At 36.6% G+C, this 18,363-nt stretch overlaps 1 protein-coding gene across 3 annotated transcripts in view; it reads right to left on the bottom strand.

The window, feature by feature from the left end:
• Positions 1 to 1,254: 1,254 nt before the first annotated feature.
• The window catches only part of STXBP6 (syntaxin binding protein 6), a 77,772-nt gene continuing 60,663 nt past the window's right edge, over positions 1,255 to 18,363 (bottom strand). For 2 of the 3 annotated variants that reach the window (XM_086463163.1, XM_086463165.1), the window contains 2 exons: positions 5,100 to 5,257; positions 1,255 to 1,325 (listed from right to left, as the gene is read on the bottom strand). In XM_086463163.1, the coding sequence (XP_086319289.1) occupies positions 1,302 to 1,325; positions 5,100 to 5,257 (182 nt within the window). In that variant the 3' untranslated portion in view covers positions 1,255 to 1,301. The remainder of the gene's footprint in view (positions 1,326 to 5,099; positions 5,258 to 18,363) is intronic. The other variant, XM_086463164.1, reaches the window with a different exon arrangement.

The raw sequence follows: 18,363 nt of genomic DNA, 5'->3' as shown, positions 1-18,363 counted from the left end.
CCAGAAGATGAAGGCTGAAACTTCTGCTAGGATTTCTGTTTCTAGCTTACTGGTTGGAAAGCAAGAAAAAAAGTGCAGCAGCTTTTTTTTTTTGTCTTTTTTTTTTCCTTCATTCTAGAAGTATATTAGAACACTTTAAAAAAAGGTTATGAAGACAGCTGTGAAGGAAGAGTAACCTACTTATTTTTGTAAGAGAATACAGTGCATATATTGCATATAGTGAATACAGAATGAAGTAGGGAGTCACCCTTCCAGCAATAATACATATTGAAAACTGAAACTCACAACTAGAAGTTTTGACTCTACCGTACACCAAGACAGGATTTTTGAAAGCCTCTATTTTAAAAATCAAGATGACCAGCTAACTCAAAAGTCATTCTAATCAGACAAATTTCTGAAGTGTTTCCAAAAAATCTTACTATAGAATTTATGAAAAATAGATGACCTGGAAACCAGTGCATTCTCATTTTCCCAGGCCTTTGCATTCTCATTCACATAGACCTTTAGCCACAGAATCACAGGTAAACCAAAAATGAAATGTTATTTTATACGAGACTGCTAAATTCTAGATTGTGTTTGAAGCACAGCTATGTGTATATAGATGTAAAAATACTTTTTTCTTCAATTTTGAAATCTCAAGCACACATTCTGTAGCTTTTGTTACACTATTCAAATAATTGATCCAGAAGGGAAAATAGAAATATTCAAAATGCAGCACTAGTAACAGATTACCCTAAGAAATTCAGATATGCACATCTGAATGCTGGTGATGGCACATGCAAAACTTCCTACACCGGGCAGAAGAAACACGTTTTTATGTTTCCCAGCACAAAGCAGTCTATTCTCCACTATAGTCACAACCTCAGGTGTTTAAGTCCAACATTCACATTCTGCTGATGCTACATAAAGTGAAGACAAGCATACCCCTTCTTTGCATTTTATTTCCACACATACATTCACAACCAGTTAAATAAATTTCTGTACCAAGGGGGAAGAATATTACTATTTTAATCCTGATCAGCTTGTCATTTGGTCCAGTTCCCCTGTTTGCTTTCACTCCTGTAACAACTGAAATACAAGTAGAAAATACTGCAGGACTGTGTAGCAATATTACAAAAGAGGAACAAAAGTAAGTCAAAAAAAGGTAGAAATGCAACACTTTTCCCTGCACAGAAACTGAAAGAATGCATCTCCACTGAACTGGAAGAAAAAAAGCGCACAGAAGTCTGGATCTCCTGTAAGAACAGCTGAACATAGCCTTTCCAGTTTCTCTTGGGAAGTTTTCAACTTTGGGCAGTATCTCAGCATTTGTGCTTCATGGCAAGCTGAAAAATAAAGAAAAAATGAATTAAAGAGAGAGCACATATAACAACAGTTATATCAAGCTAATGTGCCTAGTCTGTCTCAGAAGAGCTTGTAAACCGAAAAGATCCAAAAGGTGCCCGAAACCCATAACTTCTTTGCACACACATACGCAGACTCATTCCCTTTGCTGTGACAGATATGCAAAGTCTCCCTTTGCTATGCTGAGGAGGCAGGATTTATCTGCTTTCATAGCTGTGTTTCCCAACGTTCCCTTACTTTGCTATCTGTGAGGAGGGCTAGAGCAAGATGCTAGAAAAAAGACATGCTTAAAAGAACAGCCATTTAGACTTAATGCTTTGGATGGTTAAATACCATCAGAAATTCTAGACAAGTAATATAAAACACCTGTTCAGCAGCTCTGCCACTACGTAATGACGAAAAATTAAGGACTGATTGCCTTTCTACCTCTGCGATTACTGATTATTTCCATTTCAAGTAATTCAAAAATTGACTTAAAACTGGGAACAGGAGGAAGAAAAAAAGAGCTAAAGCGAGTTAAATCCTGTATAAAAAGTGTATACAAACTGACTCTGGCAAGCCAAGCAGAGAAGTTAGTTTTAGGCTCTGTATAATAAAAAAATTGGTATCTGCAGCTGATAGCATGCTATACAAAGCTGAGATGAGGGAACCCACTAGGAAGTTACCTAGAAACCAGAATTGGCAGGAGCAGTTAAAATTTCCTCATTTGCTACCAGCGAAATGCTGACCAATAAATTACTCCAATTAATTAACATAAGGCTTTGGTACTTAAGGACCTGGTCATAAATATGCCTTTTTAAAAACCTATTATTTGTAGAGATATAGTGGAAAGGCATTTCAGCATGAAAGAACTCCAACACTTTTCCTTCTCCCCTCAAACAACAAGAACCTTTTTCAGAAAGAACTGTCTTCAGCAAGCAACTAACAGTAAGTTTTTATTATTCAGAATCTGTACCTGAACTTTTGTGCAGACACCAACAAGGGGAAGGAAGTTTTAGATGCAAACAAAGAAAGTGAAGAAGGTGCCATAAGAAGGACCTGATTGATAACCTGAGCTAAATTCCAGCCTTTACACAACTAAATACAGGTATGTCCTTTCATTCCACAAACTGATAGCCAAATCAGAAGCTACTGTTTGCTATTGTTTCTGGTGCAAACCAAGTGGGGTTTTTGTTCCTTGTTTTTGTTTTTGTTTTTTTTTTTTTTCCCCCCCCTCAGGTGACTAAGGTGTTTCCTTAAGATACTACAAAGAGTACCCCTACACCATGCATCTTCCACTGTCTCCATTATGTTTTATATCTTAAAATAACCTGACATAGAGCTGAAGTAACGTCCAGACACACAAATTAAGCCGTAAGAGAAATCTGTATCCAGTTATGACACTACAGTGGTGAAAATAATTATGTGCTGACAATAATTCAAAGTACTTTTACTGCTTTACTGAAGGCAACTATAAAGCAACCAAAATGGTAACTCTGCTTTGCTGAGTGTTCAAAATACTAGTACATTAGAATGTGCATGTTTCTCTTCACTGTCACTGTTTTGCCTGAAAGTTACAATTTTGCCATTTAAGCCACACTCAGCTGGACCTCACTTTTCTGGTTTCACTGGAATAATAGGTTTTCTGTACAAACAACATCTAAGGTCTGAGTAGCAGCTGCCCCTCAAAGACTTAACCAGAGGAACAATTAACAATAAACAATACTGTACTTGTTCCTAAATGGTCCACCAAAACCCCAAGAAACTCTCTTGCAAACCAAAACTCACCAACATAAAATGACAGTCTTTCTAACCTAATACATTCTTGGGTGGCTGCCCTATGCATATTTGTGACATAATAGCAGAGGAATTGCAGGACTATCGCACCTCTAAGATAGAATTCAAGACTTGGGGCACCAATACAGGAAAATTTGCAACAAAAAAATGTAAACCCCATTTTACTAAGTCATCCTTGATAATTAAGATGACAGGTATTCATCTATGGTCCTCTAAGAACTAAACTCTTGTTTTGTTTTCTTCAAACACAAAGATGCTCTTTTCTTTTTAAAAAGACAAAACTCAAGTATTTATTACAAATCCTTAACTATCATCCATTGAAAGGCTGTCCCACTCCTGTTTCAGGCAGCTGGTAATTGGGACAGCACATGGCCCCTCACACTCCTCTGAGGAATATCTGTAATCTGTAGAACTGGACCAGCAGGGAGGTTTCATAAATCTCAGCCCAGCAACCAGTCCAAATGGAGATTATCCTTTTATATTCTGCATCACTTAGACATTTCCTGCAGAAATTGGTGTCACTTTCTGCCACAGAGACTCAAATGACTATGTACCAAATCCTGATTGAGATTTTCCCCCTATTTTTTATTTGATTAAAAAAGCAAAAAACCCCAACACCTTGTGTTGTGGATGTTTTTAGCTTCTTCACCATTCCTGCTATGCTTCCCCATAATTTTTGTTTTGAATTATTATATCAGGATTCTGTAAATATTTATTTCTAAATATGGTACAGCACAGGCTCTCAAGGATGGTATTTTTATTACAATATTGCATACTTTAATCCTGAGATTTTTTATAAACAAGATTTTCCTAATAGAACCTTTTTGAAAACATTTATTTCTGTTCACATAATGTCTTCATCTGTGGAAGTGCTGTTCTGCACATGTGGAAGATGAAAGGGCAACACGCACTAATGAAACCTATTCAAATCTTAATCAAGATTCACAGTGGCCCAGCTATCAAAGGCATTTTTCATTTTTGAATTCTCTACCAAGCAGCTCTCTATGCTTTACTCTAAAGCAGCAAACCTATTGGCCCCTACCCTAGAAGCAGTAATAGCTGCTGTATAAAGTTGGTTTTCTGAGTTGGCATAGTTCTCATCACTGGGCGAAGGGAAAGAAGGTGGTGTTACGTGGAAGAGTCCAAAAGCAGGCTTGTACCATACTCATGCCAGTAAGATGAACCATGCTAATCTAAATGGACCACAAAGTAAGAGGATTATCCCATTTAAAATTAAATTGTTTTGTGACATTTTAAAGACTACATAAGACAGAGGCTTGCATAGAGCTATAAGTTATCAATCCAGGATTTCTAGTGCTGATGCACTAGCCAGGCTTTGCTTGGTGTGACGCATGTCCTACGCAGCAAACCTACCAAATTTACATGCTAACACGGTTGCTCATGTGCAGAAAACTTTCTGTTGCCTATGTGTCAGCCATCAAACTGAATGCTGTGGGTGTCTAGAATTTCTGTCACCAAGATGGGAGCATGCAAATGCAGAAGCAGCAGGCATAGTACCATAATAGCTTCCACCAAGACGAGAATGTCCATACGTTCCTGAGACTGAACAATTCCTCAAAATCCTCATAAATAACATTTCCCGACAGAAAAAGATACTCTTCAGAAACACACAGTCACAGACCTATGACTGCTTATCAAAGTAGATGAACAACAATTTCATATTGCTGCACAAAGCATGGGGAATGGTTCCAAACAGTAGTGGAAAGATGGATTTGAAATATGCTTCAGGAAGGTGAAGACAGGTATTTTCAATTCAAGTGGCAATACATATATATCTGAGGATCTATGCACAGAAGTTATAAACCAGAAAATTGCCAAGTGAGGAAAAGTATAAAGGAAAACAGCAAGTTGCTTGTAAACAGTGATTGACTGCAATTCTTTGCAGAACTTCCTCCTCTTGCAATAAAAGAATGTGTGACTCGGACCTACTTAAGAGCCTTGTCCCACCAAAATCTTACCTTGTGTGCAGTTTCTGCAAACTGCTGAGCACTGTTTTTCAGCTCCTCTGTCTTTTCTTCTGCTCGACCTAGCCTTTCACCACGCTCATTCAAAGCCTGACTTGCCTTCTGTACTGCACTTGTCACGCTGTCTGCTGCCGAATGGAGTATGCTGTTTCCTGCAATATCAAAAGAAACTATTAGAAGAGCCAAATATACACATAATTGTATTAAATACAATTATTTCCATTTATAATGTTCTAGAGCTGATGCCTTATTTGCTAGTTTATCACCTAGCTGCACTTTGGATAATGGGCTAAGTTATTGGTTTCTTACTCAAACCACATTATTCGCAAAATATAGACTATTATATGTCTATATTTTATAATACAATATATATAATATTATAACATAAGGAAGCAGTGGACATAACTTAGCCATGTATTATTTTTAAACCTTATGCTTATATATAATTTGAGGAAATTATTCTACTAAACCAATGAAACCTTTCACAAGTACACACAGCTTCTTCGCAACACTCTCACGTTAATATAGATTAAATTTATTTGGAAGTTACACTATTTCCCCAGAGAATAAATGATTGACTCGACAGGACACGTCTGTACGAATTTACCATTTTTTTCCATATTATAGTTATTATAATATTTTGTTTACAAGTGCACCGAAAACACTATTACTACAGTTACTTTGTGCTGCTCTAATCTATCTAGCTTTGACCCACCTCCACGTGGAGAACTAGCCATGTTTCATGTGACAACATACTTTATTTAAGTCTTAGTATTTATAGTTCCAGGAAGGCTGAGTATCTTCTAAGCCTTCAGCTTTACCATCCAAATCAATGCATCAGTTTTTCTGTTGTTTTCCCCCCCCCCCCCCGGCACGCAATGTAGTAGTTTCTTCAGGTTTTTAACAAAACTGCATTTCTCCTCTACATTTATCCCTTTTAAATGCTCACTATTTTCAGTATTCCCTTCTATACTGCTTCTCAACAGCAGGGACTATCATCCTCCTGGAATGAACTGCTGATGAATATCCATAATATGAACCACAGTACAAACCAAAAATTCTTCAGAGAAAGTTACACTAAAGTTATTAGTATGAACTGGTACATATTAAAACACATGCAAGATGAAAAAAATTATTTTGTCCTATCTATTAACCTTTTCATCAAAAAGACTAGTAAAAATTCAGCTTTTTGCAACACAGTAGTCCCTTGGTGTCTTCCAAAAGCTTTAAAACTTAATCTACCTACAGGGAATGTGTTATCTACCAATTTCTTGTCTAGACATACACAAAGGCACTGCGAGAGCCAGAAAGCCAATACAGACAGAATATTAACCACTAGGCATGCTGTCACTGACAGTTTTCTAAACTGCCCCAAGTACTGTATCGCACAGAGCCTTTTTTCACAGCATTAAAACCAAAAATGGAACACTTTTAAATTAATTATGCTGGTAAAGGTATGAAACTATTTCAACACACAAAGCTGAACCGAGCACTACAGCAAATCTGCTGTTACAACAGTCTGCTGTTCTTACAGACACCCAAAGACAAGTGAAAATAAACACAAACTTACTGCTATTATGCTTAATCTGAAAAGCATGTCTCCTTCAAAAATATTGCCAGTTTAAAAAATAAAACCGAAACATTAACATGAAGGGTTATTTTGCTATTAGTTTCTTAAGGTAAAAAGAAGAACAAAAGACCTATTTGGACTCATTTTACAGATAATACTCTTTTCCTTAGAAACAGCAAACAACGAAGAGTGAAACTGAAGGTTGTCCCAAGTACCCTGTGGAACAACAGTACAAGCTGTACATGCAGGAACTTAAGATAAAAATCTTGTTTTAAAATTCTATTAAACTAAAATACAACTAGTATCAAACTCCAGAGGTAGGGGAGGAACCCAAGAACCTACACACTATGACTCACACATGATGAGTCAATATGAGAAATATCAAGCAAAGAGCACCCTGGCCTCCTATATACCAATATTATTATATTTTTCACATAAGTAATTAAAAATAATGGATGTATAGGATGTGGAACAGCTACAGGTTTGGGTTTTTTCTGTTGTTGCATGGAACAAAGTGGCTATATTTAGAAAAGGAAAATAACTGGTACTAAAGTTGAAGAGATTAATATATGAGAATACAGTGAGTTGGAACTTGCAGAGACAGAAACTAAACATCTTTTCAAGTAGTCTCCCTTCAGACACTGAGGAGTCTGACAATAAAACTGAACAACTTTAAATATTGTACACTTTCTTACTTCAAGATTTTTCAGTCAACTGTTATTTTGTCTGTAATTTGCTAGTTTCAAGCCAGTTGTTAGGACATTATTTTGGCTTCTGTTCAGGTAACTTTTCAAATAAACACAGGTACTAGGCAACATCACCCTGGAAATAGTTTCCCTTTTTTGGTGGTGTGATCTAAAGGCTTTAGCCTCCTGTATAAAGTTTTCTAGGATAAGAGTCTTAAAAGCTCTCAGCACTGGATTAACTCTGTTGTTGCTTTACAAGATTGCAAACATTCTGAATGCAAGGGAAGGAGGGTACACAGAGAGCTTCATAAAGCTAAGCATCTTCTGAAGTCTTAATGAGTGTTAGGGAGTAGAAGTTAACACAGATTGCTGACCTTCTGTCAATGTCAATAGGAAAGTACAGAATGAAAATACTCCGTATTTTCTATATTTCTGAAAATATCAGGATTTGTGGCCAAAGATTAATATCTATTTCTCTACACTGTTTTCCGCAGAGAAGAAAGAACTTTGAAGTCTGGCACAATGATAGTTGTTTTTCTTTCTAGCCAATACACTGTCATGTTCTCTCCAGGTAAGATCTGCTCTATTTTTCTACGGACAGTGACTTGCAGCAGCTGCTATTGTGAGACTGTTTTGGAGAACTACTTTTGGATAACCTTTTCCAATAGAGTATCAGTAAAATAAATTTTAAAAATCCACTCTAATCTATGAGCAACACAAACCCACGTGTCAGTAGTCTATTGAACTTCATCAGCGTATTTCTAGAGCATGTGTAGGTGGGCTTCTGGTATGACTGACTCTGCCTTGTCCTTATACCTGTATCGTTGCAAGAACAGTAACACTTGTCCTGGATGTATTGGAGAATCATTCTTGTGAACAAATCACCTACAATCTGCAAAAATTTTAAGCTGTTCTTCAGGAGATAACTACTATAATTCAAGATCTCCAGAGAAGTTTGTCCTATGACTGAACAACAAAATTGCCTGAACTGTACGCGCTTAGGTATAAACTTATGCCAATCACCTGCACTGAGCTACTGAAGAAAAACCTCAAAGAAATGTGACAGAGGACATCTCTTTCCTAGAGTCTGGAAATACTGTTTTCCACTTTTACTTAGTTGTTACCAAAGGTGTGACAACTGCTGTTAACCATCCTGTTTTGGTTTTTATTTTTTGGCTCTATGTAGAGTCTGAGGAATTTCAGGACTTCTCATCTACTAGGTGAGAGGCACAAGCTCCTCAATGGAAGACTTTCAACAGCTTTTCACATACATCTTTTCAGGAAAGACATTTTATATCACTTTCAAGATGAGAGAAACAGCATCAAAATATGGATATGGGTCAGCTGACATTCCAAGATGTTTTTAGTAGGAAAGCACCTGCATTATTCCCAAGATGTTCAACTCCAAGGGCCTGTGATCTCAGTTTTTGCATGGCTAGAGTCTTCTGTAGCTCTGCAGAACAGATCCCAGCAGTTAAGACTACAGACTTTTCTCTTTCAAATAAGCATGAAAGGAATTTAGAAAAGTTTACATATTTTGTCATTTTATTAAACAACTTTTTTTGAAGTCTCTGTTAAGGGCATGCACACAGCTTTTCACTATCTAAACAGTATTTGCAGACTCACTAAGTGGAGCAAGTATTGCCAGATAACATAGGGAAAAATATGTATTTATACTGAGTTTAATATGAAGTATTAGGTTAATATTAATTTCTAGTATTAGCAAAACATGTATGTTTAGGCCAACTTCAGTTTGAAACTAAACAAATCAAGCTTAATTCAGTGGGTTTCTGTGGTTTAATTTCACTACATATTAAAGCACAGAAACACACTGCTAATTTATTTTCAGTTACTCAAACAAGTGGCTTAATAAGGTCAGTTCTAACACGCCTTTTTCTTCTAGAATACTTTTTGTCTTATTACTTGAAGTTGTCTACCCAGAGGAAAGGAACAAGCAGATTTCCAAATCAACCAACAGCTACACAGCTTAGTGTCCAATTTGCTAAGCAAATGATACTTTTTTTTTTTTAATTTGGTGTATTGAAATATAAACTATTGGATTGAACTCCCCTCTTCCCTTAGAAAATTAAATTAGTGACCTGTACAATCATACACAGCTATTGGGGCCCACAGGTGCAGAAATAGCAGAAGGGCAGCAGCCCTTGGGTGAGTGCTTCAGACCAGTGATCACAGAAGTATTTACTTGCTTAGGACATAAAAACTGAGGAAATAACACTGTGCAGGAAGGACTGCAGCTCCTCTCAGCCTTATTTTTAAATCTTTCATTCTTATGATCACAAGCTATATCAGAAGGTCTTGCAGGCAATAAAATCCGGTGACATTGCTTCAGGTCTTTTATCACGCACAAGAGAAAAGTGCATCCATAACCCACCATACCCAGTACCTGCAAAATATAGAGATACTATCATCAATCAGCATGGGAATCAGTCTATTTGTTGAAGAAACTAATTAGTCTCCAGAGATACTATTATTTAGTTTGCATGATTTGTTTTAACAGACATTCATAAAAGGTTCATTGCATTCTCTAATAGCCATATCAAATGCATTTCACTTCAATGCAGGGATTTATCTGTACATTAGTGAGAAGACTTTACAGGGACTGATTTGTAAATACAAGCACTTACTTTTTAATTGTATATGCATTAACACAGCATTTAGCAACTACCTTTTTCTGAGAAGGAAAGAAATTCAACTAGCTACGGTAATCAAGAAGTTCCGTCTATCACATGAACAAATTTTTTATTTAAAGAAAACAGGTATTTACGGTTCCCATTGAACTGCAAAAAACCTGGACCTGTGTCACTCAATCAAGGTTAAAAGCATAATGACAAACTGTTCAAGTTCATTAACAAGACCTCCTCTATCACAACATAATTAGTCTATAAGCCTACACATACTATTTACACTCAGATATGCTGGTGCCACTAGAACTTCAACAGAAGTTTGGAAACATTGACTGTAAATACAAAGAATGGCTTTTTTCTCCTTCACTATTTTGTGTTTCGTTAACTTCCTGTGCACTCATCATTTAAGAACCAAAAGCACCGAACAATTAAAATATCAATACAAAAATAAAGGACTAAGAAGAGGAGAAAGGTGCTGAACAATTAAGAATGAACATATCCTTGTGAAGTGAGCATCACAGAGACGCTTTTTTTAGGTGGGAAGCGGTCTGAAGAGGGGAAAAGGCTGTGTAGTATAGCTTTATTTCTCTTTTCAAGTTACTTCAAAACACTTACTGAAGAAACAGTTTGAATTGATAAAAGCCAAATATAAAAAACACTAGGAAAGGAAGACATGAATATAAATTCTCAGTTTCCTGACCAAAAAAAAAGTGAAAGAAGACTTAATATTGTATTTCTAATTATAGCTAGGAACTAAGATTACCTTCCAGTTTATCTCATCACTTCCTAAAAATGGAGGTGACAAAAGCAAAATATACCTTCAAAAGAGAATTTTGAAAATAAATCACCTTTTTATTTTCCATCTAAAATTAATGGTGATCCTTTTGACTTATATAACAGACCAGCTTTAAATTCTTTGCTTCATTACAGCCGTTTTCTAACCCTTCATACCAATGATTATTATTAGAATCTATATAACACATATAAAATTTGATTAAACTATAAAGAAAGGTACAAAGAAAAAAAAACAGTTTGCTAATATTTTGATCTTGTGTTTGCACATTCCAAATCTCTTATTGGCAAGTTACCTAAGATTGGGAAAAATGGTCAAGATAAACAGTAATTTCAGGTCAAGTATTTCTGTGATTTTTAAAGATAATACTTCTATTTTTAATTTTATTTCTGAAGTTCATTTAAGTTAAATTTTTCCCTTAAAGAACCACAGTTAATTTCTAAAGTCTCTCCTAGCATTTCATCCTGTCATCCAGGCTGTTAATGTTAAATATCATGGGCCTTGGTGCCGACTTAAAAGGAATGCCAAGAATAACTGGCAACCATTTGGACTTTGAACTGCTAACCATTACTCTTGATGTCCACCCACCTTGTTGTCCACCCATCCAGTCTATACATTCTCAGCTTTGCTATGACGATGCTAGAGGAGACAGTGTTGAATGCCTTGCTGAAGACAAGGAAAAAGACATCTGCTGCCCTCCCTTCATCCACCGAGCCAGCCACTTCACAACAGAAGACTAGCTGGTCGATAACAATTTGTTTTTAACAAATCTCTGCTGCCAGCACTCCTTACCCTCTGTGCATCTAGAAAAGTTTTGCAGAGGGACTTGCTCAATATTCTTACAAAGGTAAAAAAAAGCTTTTCAAGTTAATTAGCAATTGAAGTTTTCAGCAGAGAACTATTACCTTGTGCAAAAAACCTGTTAAATAACAAAGCTTCTCTGTGCATGCAAATAGAATTCAAACTCATGAAAACCTCATTTATCTTCAGTCCTACCCATAACTTGGCTATTCATATTGGATATTGTCTTAGTTGTCAATGTTAAGCATTAATTTTCAAATTCCAGGCCTGATAAAATTTACTACAGTCATTTGTGTGTCTCAAAGTAGACAAAAAAAAAAGTAGTTTGGGGTTTTTTGTGGGGTTGGGGAGGAATATTTTTTTTTTAATTGTCAAATCTTTTTATCCACCTCTATCTTCGTTTTCATAAAAAGTTTCGAAAAACACCTACCCATAATTACTGCACAGCAAAGATCCACAATATTTCCTTAATACTAAACTAATTTGCTACTTCTTTAAAAAGTTTTAATAGACTGGAGAAAAAAAAAATTATCAAATCTATCAGCATGACAGCTCACTCCAGTTACAATGAGACTTTTTTTTTTTTTACCCAGTGTCCTTTTGCATCTTTATGTCAGTGAAAGGCTGCTATTTTAGCATTCTGTTTCTGGTAGGTTATCTCTCTCGCAGAGACAACATTTGTTATGCACAACCTGGAGGTAATGTGGCTCAAGCAGCAGGAAATAGAGGGGGGAAAAAAAAAAAAATCCTCTAGTGTGGGCTGCTGTGTGGGAGTTTGTACTTGTTCCAGCTAAACGTCTCCACCTGCAGTGCCGATCAACAGCTTGTGACTAACCAGACTCTGCAGTCTGCAGCCCATGAACACCCCTGACATAGGCTTCCCTAGTCCCCCCTAAAACTACTAGAGTACAAGCAGCTTCACTGCAAACCTTCTCTCAGTGTTCAAGGATGAGTGCTGGGGTTTCCCCACAGAAAAACTGAAGTGTTTCTGAACATAGCAGAAATTCAGTGATTTGTACAACACTACTTTGGACTCACAACAGCTAGAACAAAGACACAGAAAGTCTCAATCTTGAGTTACAGTTAGTAGTGTTTGCTAACAGTAACACGTCTTATGCCTGTATTATTATTTAATTTTACTTTCACTTTAATCAATCTAGCTACACTAGAACCTGTATTGAAGCCAGCTGTTTGATCTCCTTCAGACAGCAATGCTTTAAGCTGTTTAAGTGCTTTAAACCTTCCCTTTAGGCTGTGTATTCCCCCCCTCTTCCCAAAAGCACTGGAAATCGGTAATTTTGTTTGGCAAATAACGATAATGAATTAAGGAGATCACTGTTATCAAAGACAAAATACTAGGCTAAATAAATTTTAGTCTGATTGGTTTGAATGTTCATTATGTTCCAAGAAAATTCCTGAAGATGTTGTTCAACAAAATTTGATGGGCATTTAAGAAAATTACAAGAATCAGTAGATGCTTTCAAGAAAGTTTTAGAGCAAGGTAAATATACAGTGATACTTATCTAGTATATATTCCACATCTCCAACTATTTGTGGCTTCGGCGATTTCATCAAACCAAGAGTACCTTTGCATATATCATCTTGATTTAATTCTTTCCATAAACTTCTCTAAGAAAAGAACCAACCCCACTTTTAGCTGGCCAAATAATATTATTTCCAAACATATTAAATACATGCATCTGGATAATCTCTGCTGTTTAACTCCCCTCTTTCAACATATCCTACCCACAACCAGAAAGGAAATCATGTAACATGAAACATAAGACCATTAGCTGACCATTTTATTTCTAATAAGCACGGTGTATCCAAATTTCTCGACGAAGCTTGCAAAATCTTCAATTTAGAAAGAGTTGTATTGCAAAAAAACCCAACTCTTTTTATGGTTCTGCAAGGGACTATAAAAATCCCTTCCATGGTCAGCTGCCTGCCAGAGTCAGAAGAAAATGGAAGTATTATCTCCGATGCTAGCGTCCTTCTATTTTAAATAGTCACATTAAACAAATAGGGGTCATTAGAGTAAGACCTAAAGATTTTTCATTGATGAGATCTCTTGATAATGAGAATACCTCCTGATCTACTGAGATACTCTTCTATTCAGTACTCCATAGCAACGGTGTCAAGTAAATTATTCCTACTTTTGAACAGTTAAACTAATATAAATGCTTTTATAAGCAAAGATTATTTGTGTTGACTGAAAAGATAAATGTCCTTACATATACCAAAGTTATGTTGCACAGATGAGATGTGAAATAATATGTTTCCTAAAGCTTTACAAGTATTATTCTGTTGTGTGACTTAAGTAAAACCACATTCAAAGGTGGAGAAAAAGTCAAAAAAAATTTTCTCCACAGAAAACCTGACAAAGACCAAGAAAAGGTCACCTGCATATGAAGTGTTTCTTAAGATTGCCTACACTAGGCATGAAGAGACAGATCAGATGAAATTACTGATTCAAATTTCAAACAGTAAAATTAGAAAAATTCATTTAACACTGCTTCAATTTATTGTAGGAATTTGTTCTTACCTTTACTTTGCTCAAAATGTTAATCCTTGGTGGGGGGGGGGGGCAGGAATTATGCTGCTATTTTTACTACATTTTAAACAAATATCTTCTTACAGATAAATCCTGACAAATTAAAATCAGTATTAAATAGCATTTAATGGTGATAGTTAATATTAGTGCTCATATTAATGACAAGTAATTACAGTCAAGATCATTAACTCAGTATATCAAATACAGGCCAAATACACAGAAATACTCACTTCTGGGAAAAACTTCCTATCTAAATATCCAAAGTGGAAAAGACTTTGTAGTAACTTTGAAAGGAAGAAAGCCTAATTTGTTCTCTAGAAAGTGTAATTTTCTTGGGGATAATTATAAAACCAATAAAGTCTAAAAATCTTAAGTGAGCAGAGATATCTGCCCATTATGACAGTTATGAGTCAAACGGGCTTACTCTGGAAGAGTTCTGGAATTCTACACATCTCAAGCAATGACACTATTACAGCTGACCTGTCAAGGAGCAGAATGTGCAATTAAAACAAAGAACAGCAGCTATGCACCATGGCAAGCTTCTGTTTGAGAACGAGACGCCAAATTCAACCATTTATCTTAAATGCAGTTCCATTGGTGCCACAAGTGGAGCGCTGTGAAAGTTGTGAATACTTAAAAAGCTTGTGAGCTTTGCTGCTTTTGATCAGCTGAGTGGTAAAATCACTGGAAATGGGGGAACTTCCAGGTGGATTTTTTCTGATATTGATGTCATCCTATAAAGACAAAGTATGGGGTTTTTGGTTGAAACCTTTCAGCAATTTCTGCCAGTAGGTGAAAACCTGTATTTCCTAAATTTCTTCATGACCACAAGATGAAATATCCAATCAAATTCTATTCAAAATCAGAGTATTTTTCTGTAAGGAATATTCAGAAAGACGAAATAGATTTCGTACAGGATAAAGAGACAGGTAACTACTATAAAGAGTTATATTTAATATGAAAAAAAAAAATCTATTTTGAATGAAAGCCTGTGGTGGGTTGACCCTGGTTGGCAGGTAACCTGCCACCCAGCTGTTTGCTTACTCCCACCCCGTGGGATGAGGGAAGAGAATCAGAGGGCAAAAGTGAGAAAACTCAAAGGTTGAGATAAAAACAATTTACTAAGTGAAGGGGAAAAAAAGAAAAACCAATAAAAAACAAGTGATGCAAACCCAATCACTCACCATCAGCAGACCAATGTGCACCAGTCCCTGAGCAGTGGCTACCTTGGGACATCCCCCCCTACCCCCAGTCCCCCAGTTCTTATTGCTGAGCATGCTGTTACATGGCACGGAGTATCTTTTTGGTCAATTTGGGTCAGCTTTTCTGGTCGTGTCCTCTCCCAGCCTACTTGCTGGGGGCAGGCAGAATGAGAAACTAAGGCAGCCTTGACACTGCGTAAGCACTGCTCACCTAAAACACTGGTATGTTATCAACACAGTTTTGGTTACCAATCTAAAATACAGCACTATACTGGCTGCTATGAAGAAAATGGGCTCCATCACAGCCAAAAGCAACACAAAGGCTAATTCCTCTTTTCCTTGTCAAGGCAATCCAAAGGGTTTATGCATCTCCAGATGCAATTTTTTTTGTTCCGTTTTGTTTCTAAATGAATTCATCAAAGTACTGACATTTCTTTTAGGGTGAGTCGGAGAATTGTGTAGCAACATACCCTGAAGCTAACACATAGGATTTTTCTAAACAAAGGTACTGCTTACAGTCACTGTGTCAATATTATTGACTGATCTTCTGATTAAGTAGTGTTAATTATTACTGAGAAACATAATGCACTAATGTACTATGATGGAGGCATGGAACACAGTGTGTGAATGCGTGTGAATCACCAGATTCACACTTCTCAATCAGGTGACTAAAAATGCTGTGTTTGCTACAAACTCAATCTGTATATTTACAAAAAGACTATTTAAGTAGCATATTCAAAATCACCAGCTTCTGCTACCACATAGGCTGAAATAAAGTTGTAGCTCATGAGTAAGAAGGAAGACAACTGAGGGAGAATGGTCAAGGCTGGGATGGAGTCAGTCCAGAGGAAGAGTTTGAACGCATCAAATGAAAAACGCAGTGTCTAGCCTGAGACTGGCTGGTTGTGCAAAAGTAGCTGCCTTCAGGGAGAGTGTGGTCTGGTAAACTAGGAGCTACGTGTTTAAGGGCAATCTTTTACCAACATCCCAGTCACTCAGGACTTGTATGACTGTTTATGTCTGAATGTTTTCTCTGCTACTTGTGCACATTTCTCCCATCTGTTCTGAGCAGCTTCTGCCAATAATACAAATCAACTCGGAAGTAGCTTGTATTTTGATTATTTACTCCTTTAGAGAGCACTTCCCAAAAGCCACCTCCTCGTCCACTCTCCAATCTGTACTTAACCACTGAAAACAACTCTTCAGAAAGACAAAAGTGATCACAGGAAGCTCAAGTTCTTTACTTGGCATTTGTTCAGATGGGAATTCAATGGCCTAGAAAGGAATTTTTTTTCTTCCCCAAGGAAAAGGGGAAAGAGGAATTTACAAATTTCTCCAGTGGAAACTTTCCCCAAGGCTGTCAAGGCTCAGGTGACTCCCATGTATAGCCAGATTCAGCAATCAAAATGATAAATTTTGTTAGGAGAAAGAATTATGCCATAAAAAAAAAATTAACATTGTTCATTACTGCAACACATCACTGAAGACATGAAGGTAAATCTCTCCCTCCACTAAAATAGTCATGGAAACTGTTCACAACAAGGAACAGCTGTGTCCGGAATGACCTGCCAGAAACACCACAATAGTAGTATAGGACTAAGTGACCTCTAGGCTTCTAAGTCAGGAAGCTTAGGTATTTCAAAATAAAGTATTTAGACTGATGAATTTCCAACTGATGAAGGCACTTCACACTTCCATAAGCTGCCTCTCCTTACTGAGCATATTTGTTTTGTTAAAATCATTACCAGAGTTCCCAGGCTGCCATTAGCCCAAGGCCTTCCATCACTACTGTAACATAACAGCTGATCATAAAGGTCGACAGGATGATCATGTTCTTCCTCTCCTTCATCCCTCTCACATCCCTGCCATGTGACTGTTACACTTTCTTCCATGTCAACTGGTGCTGTGCTGACAGCCTCATTTAGGAGATCTCTTGAATAAAAGAGGAAACTGCTGCTAAAAAGAACCAACCAGATAAAAGGTTTCTGACCTCTCAAACAGCCAAGTAAAAGCTTTACTAAACAGCTTGAGTTACTAAAGTAGAAGATTACAGAAACGGTATTTCTGTGATTGTAATCCTACAAGATAATTCCTTCTTACAACTTAATGAATTCCCATATCACATGAATGGAATGTTCTCTAGATAATTTAAATATTGAAATTATCAGGCAGAAAGGATGACTAAGTGATCTGAAAGACAGAACATTCATAGAAAGTAATATCTTTACTGGATTTATTAATTTAATTATAACTTCGAAACACTTAAACCTGAACTTAAATCTGAACACCAACTTCTCAATTCATCTTTCAAGGACAATGCACTTCTCAACTTAAATTTGAGCCTTAAAACCTAGAATTCTCCTCGCTCAGCCTGGACAGGAAGACTTCCATGGACTTCCACTTTCTTTGAAAGTAAACAAAACACTTCTGTAGGTGTTTGCACCTGAATCTGGAAAGTTTATGACCTTCAAAGGAAGCATTAGTTACCCAAGTCTGGTAACTGTTGTGATATATGCGGTATATATTCTGCACTTAATTTAGCTTTTACTGATCATGCAACATTAAGAGTCATGGTACTCTCAAGTCATCAATGTTCCACCTCCGTAAAAATCTGATTCTGCCCAGGAAAGTAGCACAGGTTTCAGAGTAAGAAGCAATCTAAAGATAAGACTGATTAAGTAGCTTCCCCTGTTTTGATGCAGAGTAGGCAATTTCTTCTGATATAACTGCATCTTTTTAATGCCCATTAATGCCAACAGTGGCCAAGAACAGCTGTGAATAGAAAAATGCAGGCAAATATTGTTTATTATTTTGAAGCAGAGAGACTCTTAGATTAAAAATTCATGTAATTTGTTATTTTGTCCAAAGCACTTAAGACAGAAGAAAAAAAAGAACAAACGAAACAGTGGACTATATGCACTCTATAAACCTCTATAAACCTCTTAAAATATGATGTCATACTTTTCAGTCTTCCTGATTTGCAACATCTGAAATGAAGACTATAACA

The sequence above is a fragment of the Leptosomus discolor genome, chromosome 3 (assembly GCF_034619465.1).
Source record: "Leptosomus discolor isolate bLepDis1 chromosome 3, bLepDis1.hap2, whole genome shotgun sequence".
In the NCBI taxonomy this organism is placed as follows: Eukaryota; Metazoa; Chordata; class Aves; order Leptosomiformes; family Leptosomidae; genus Leptosomus; species Leptosomus discolor.
The sequence above is the reverse complement of the archived record's forward strand: the minus strand, read 5'-3'. Positions and strand labels throughout refer to the sequence as shown.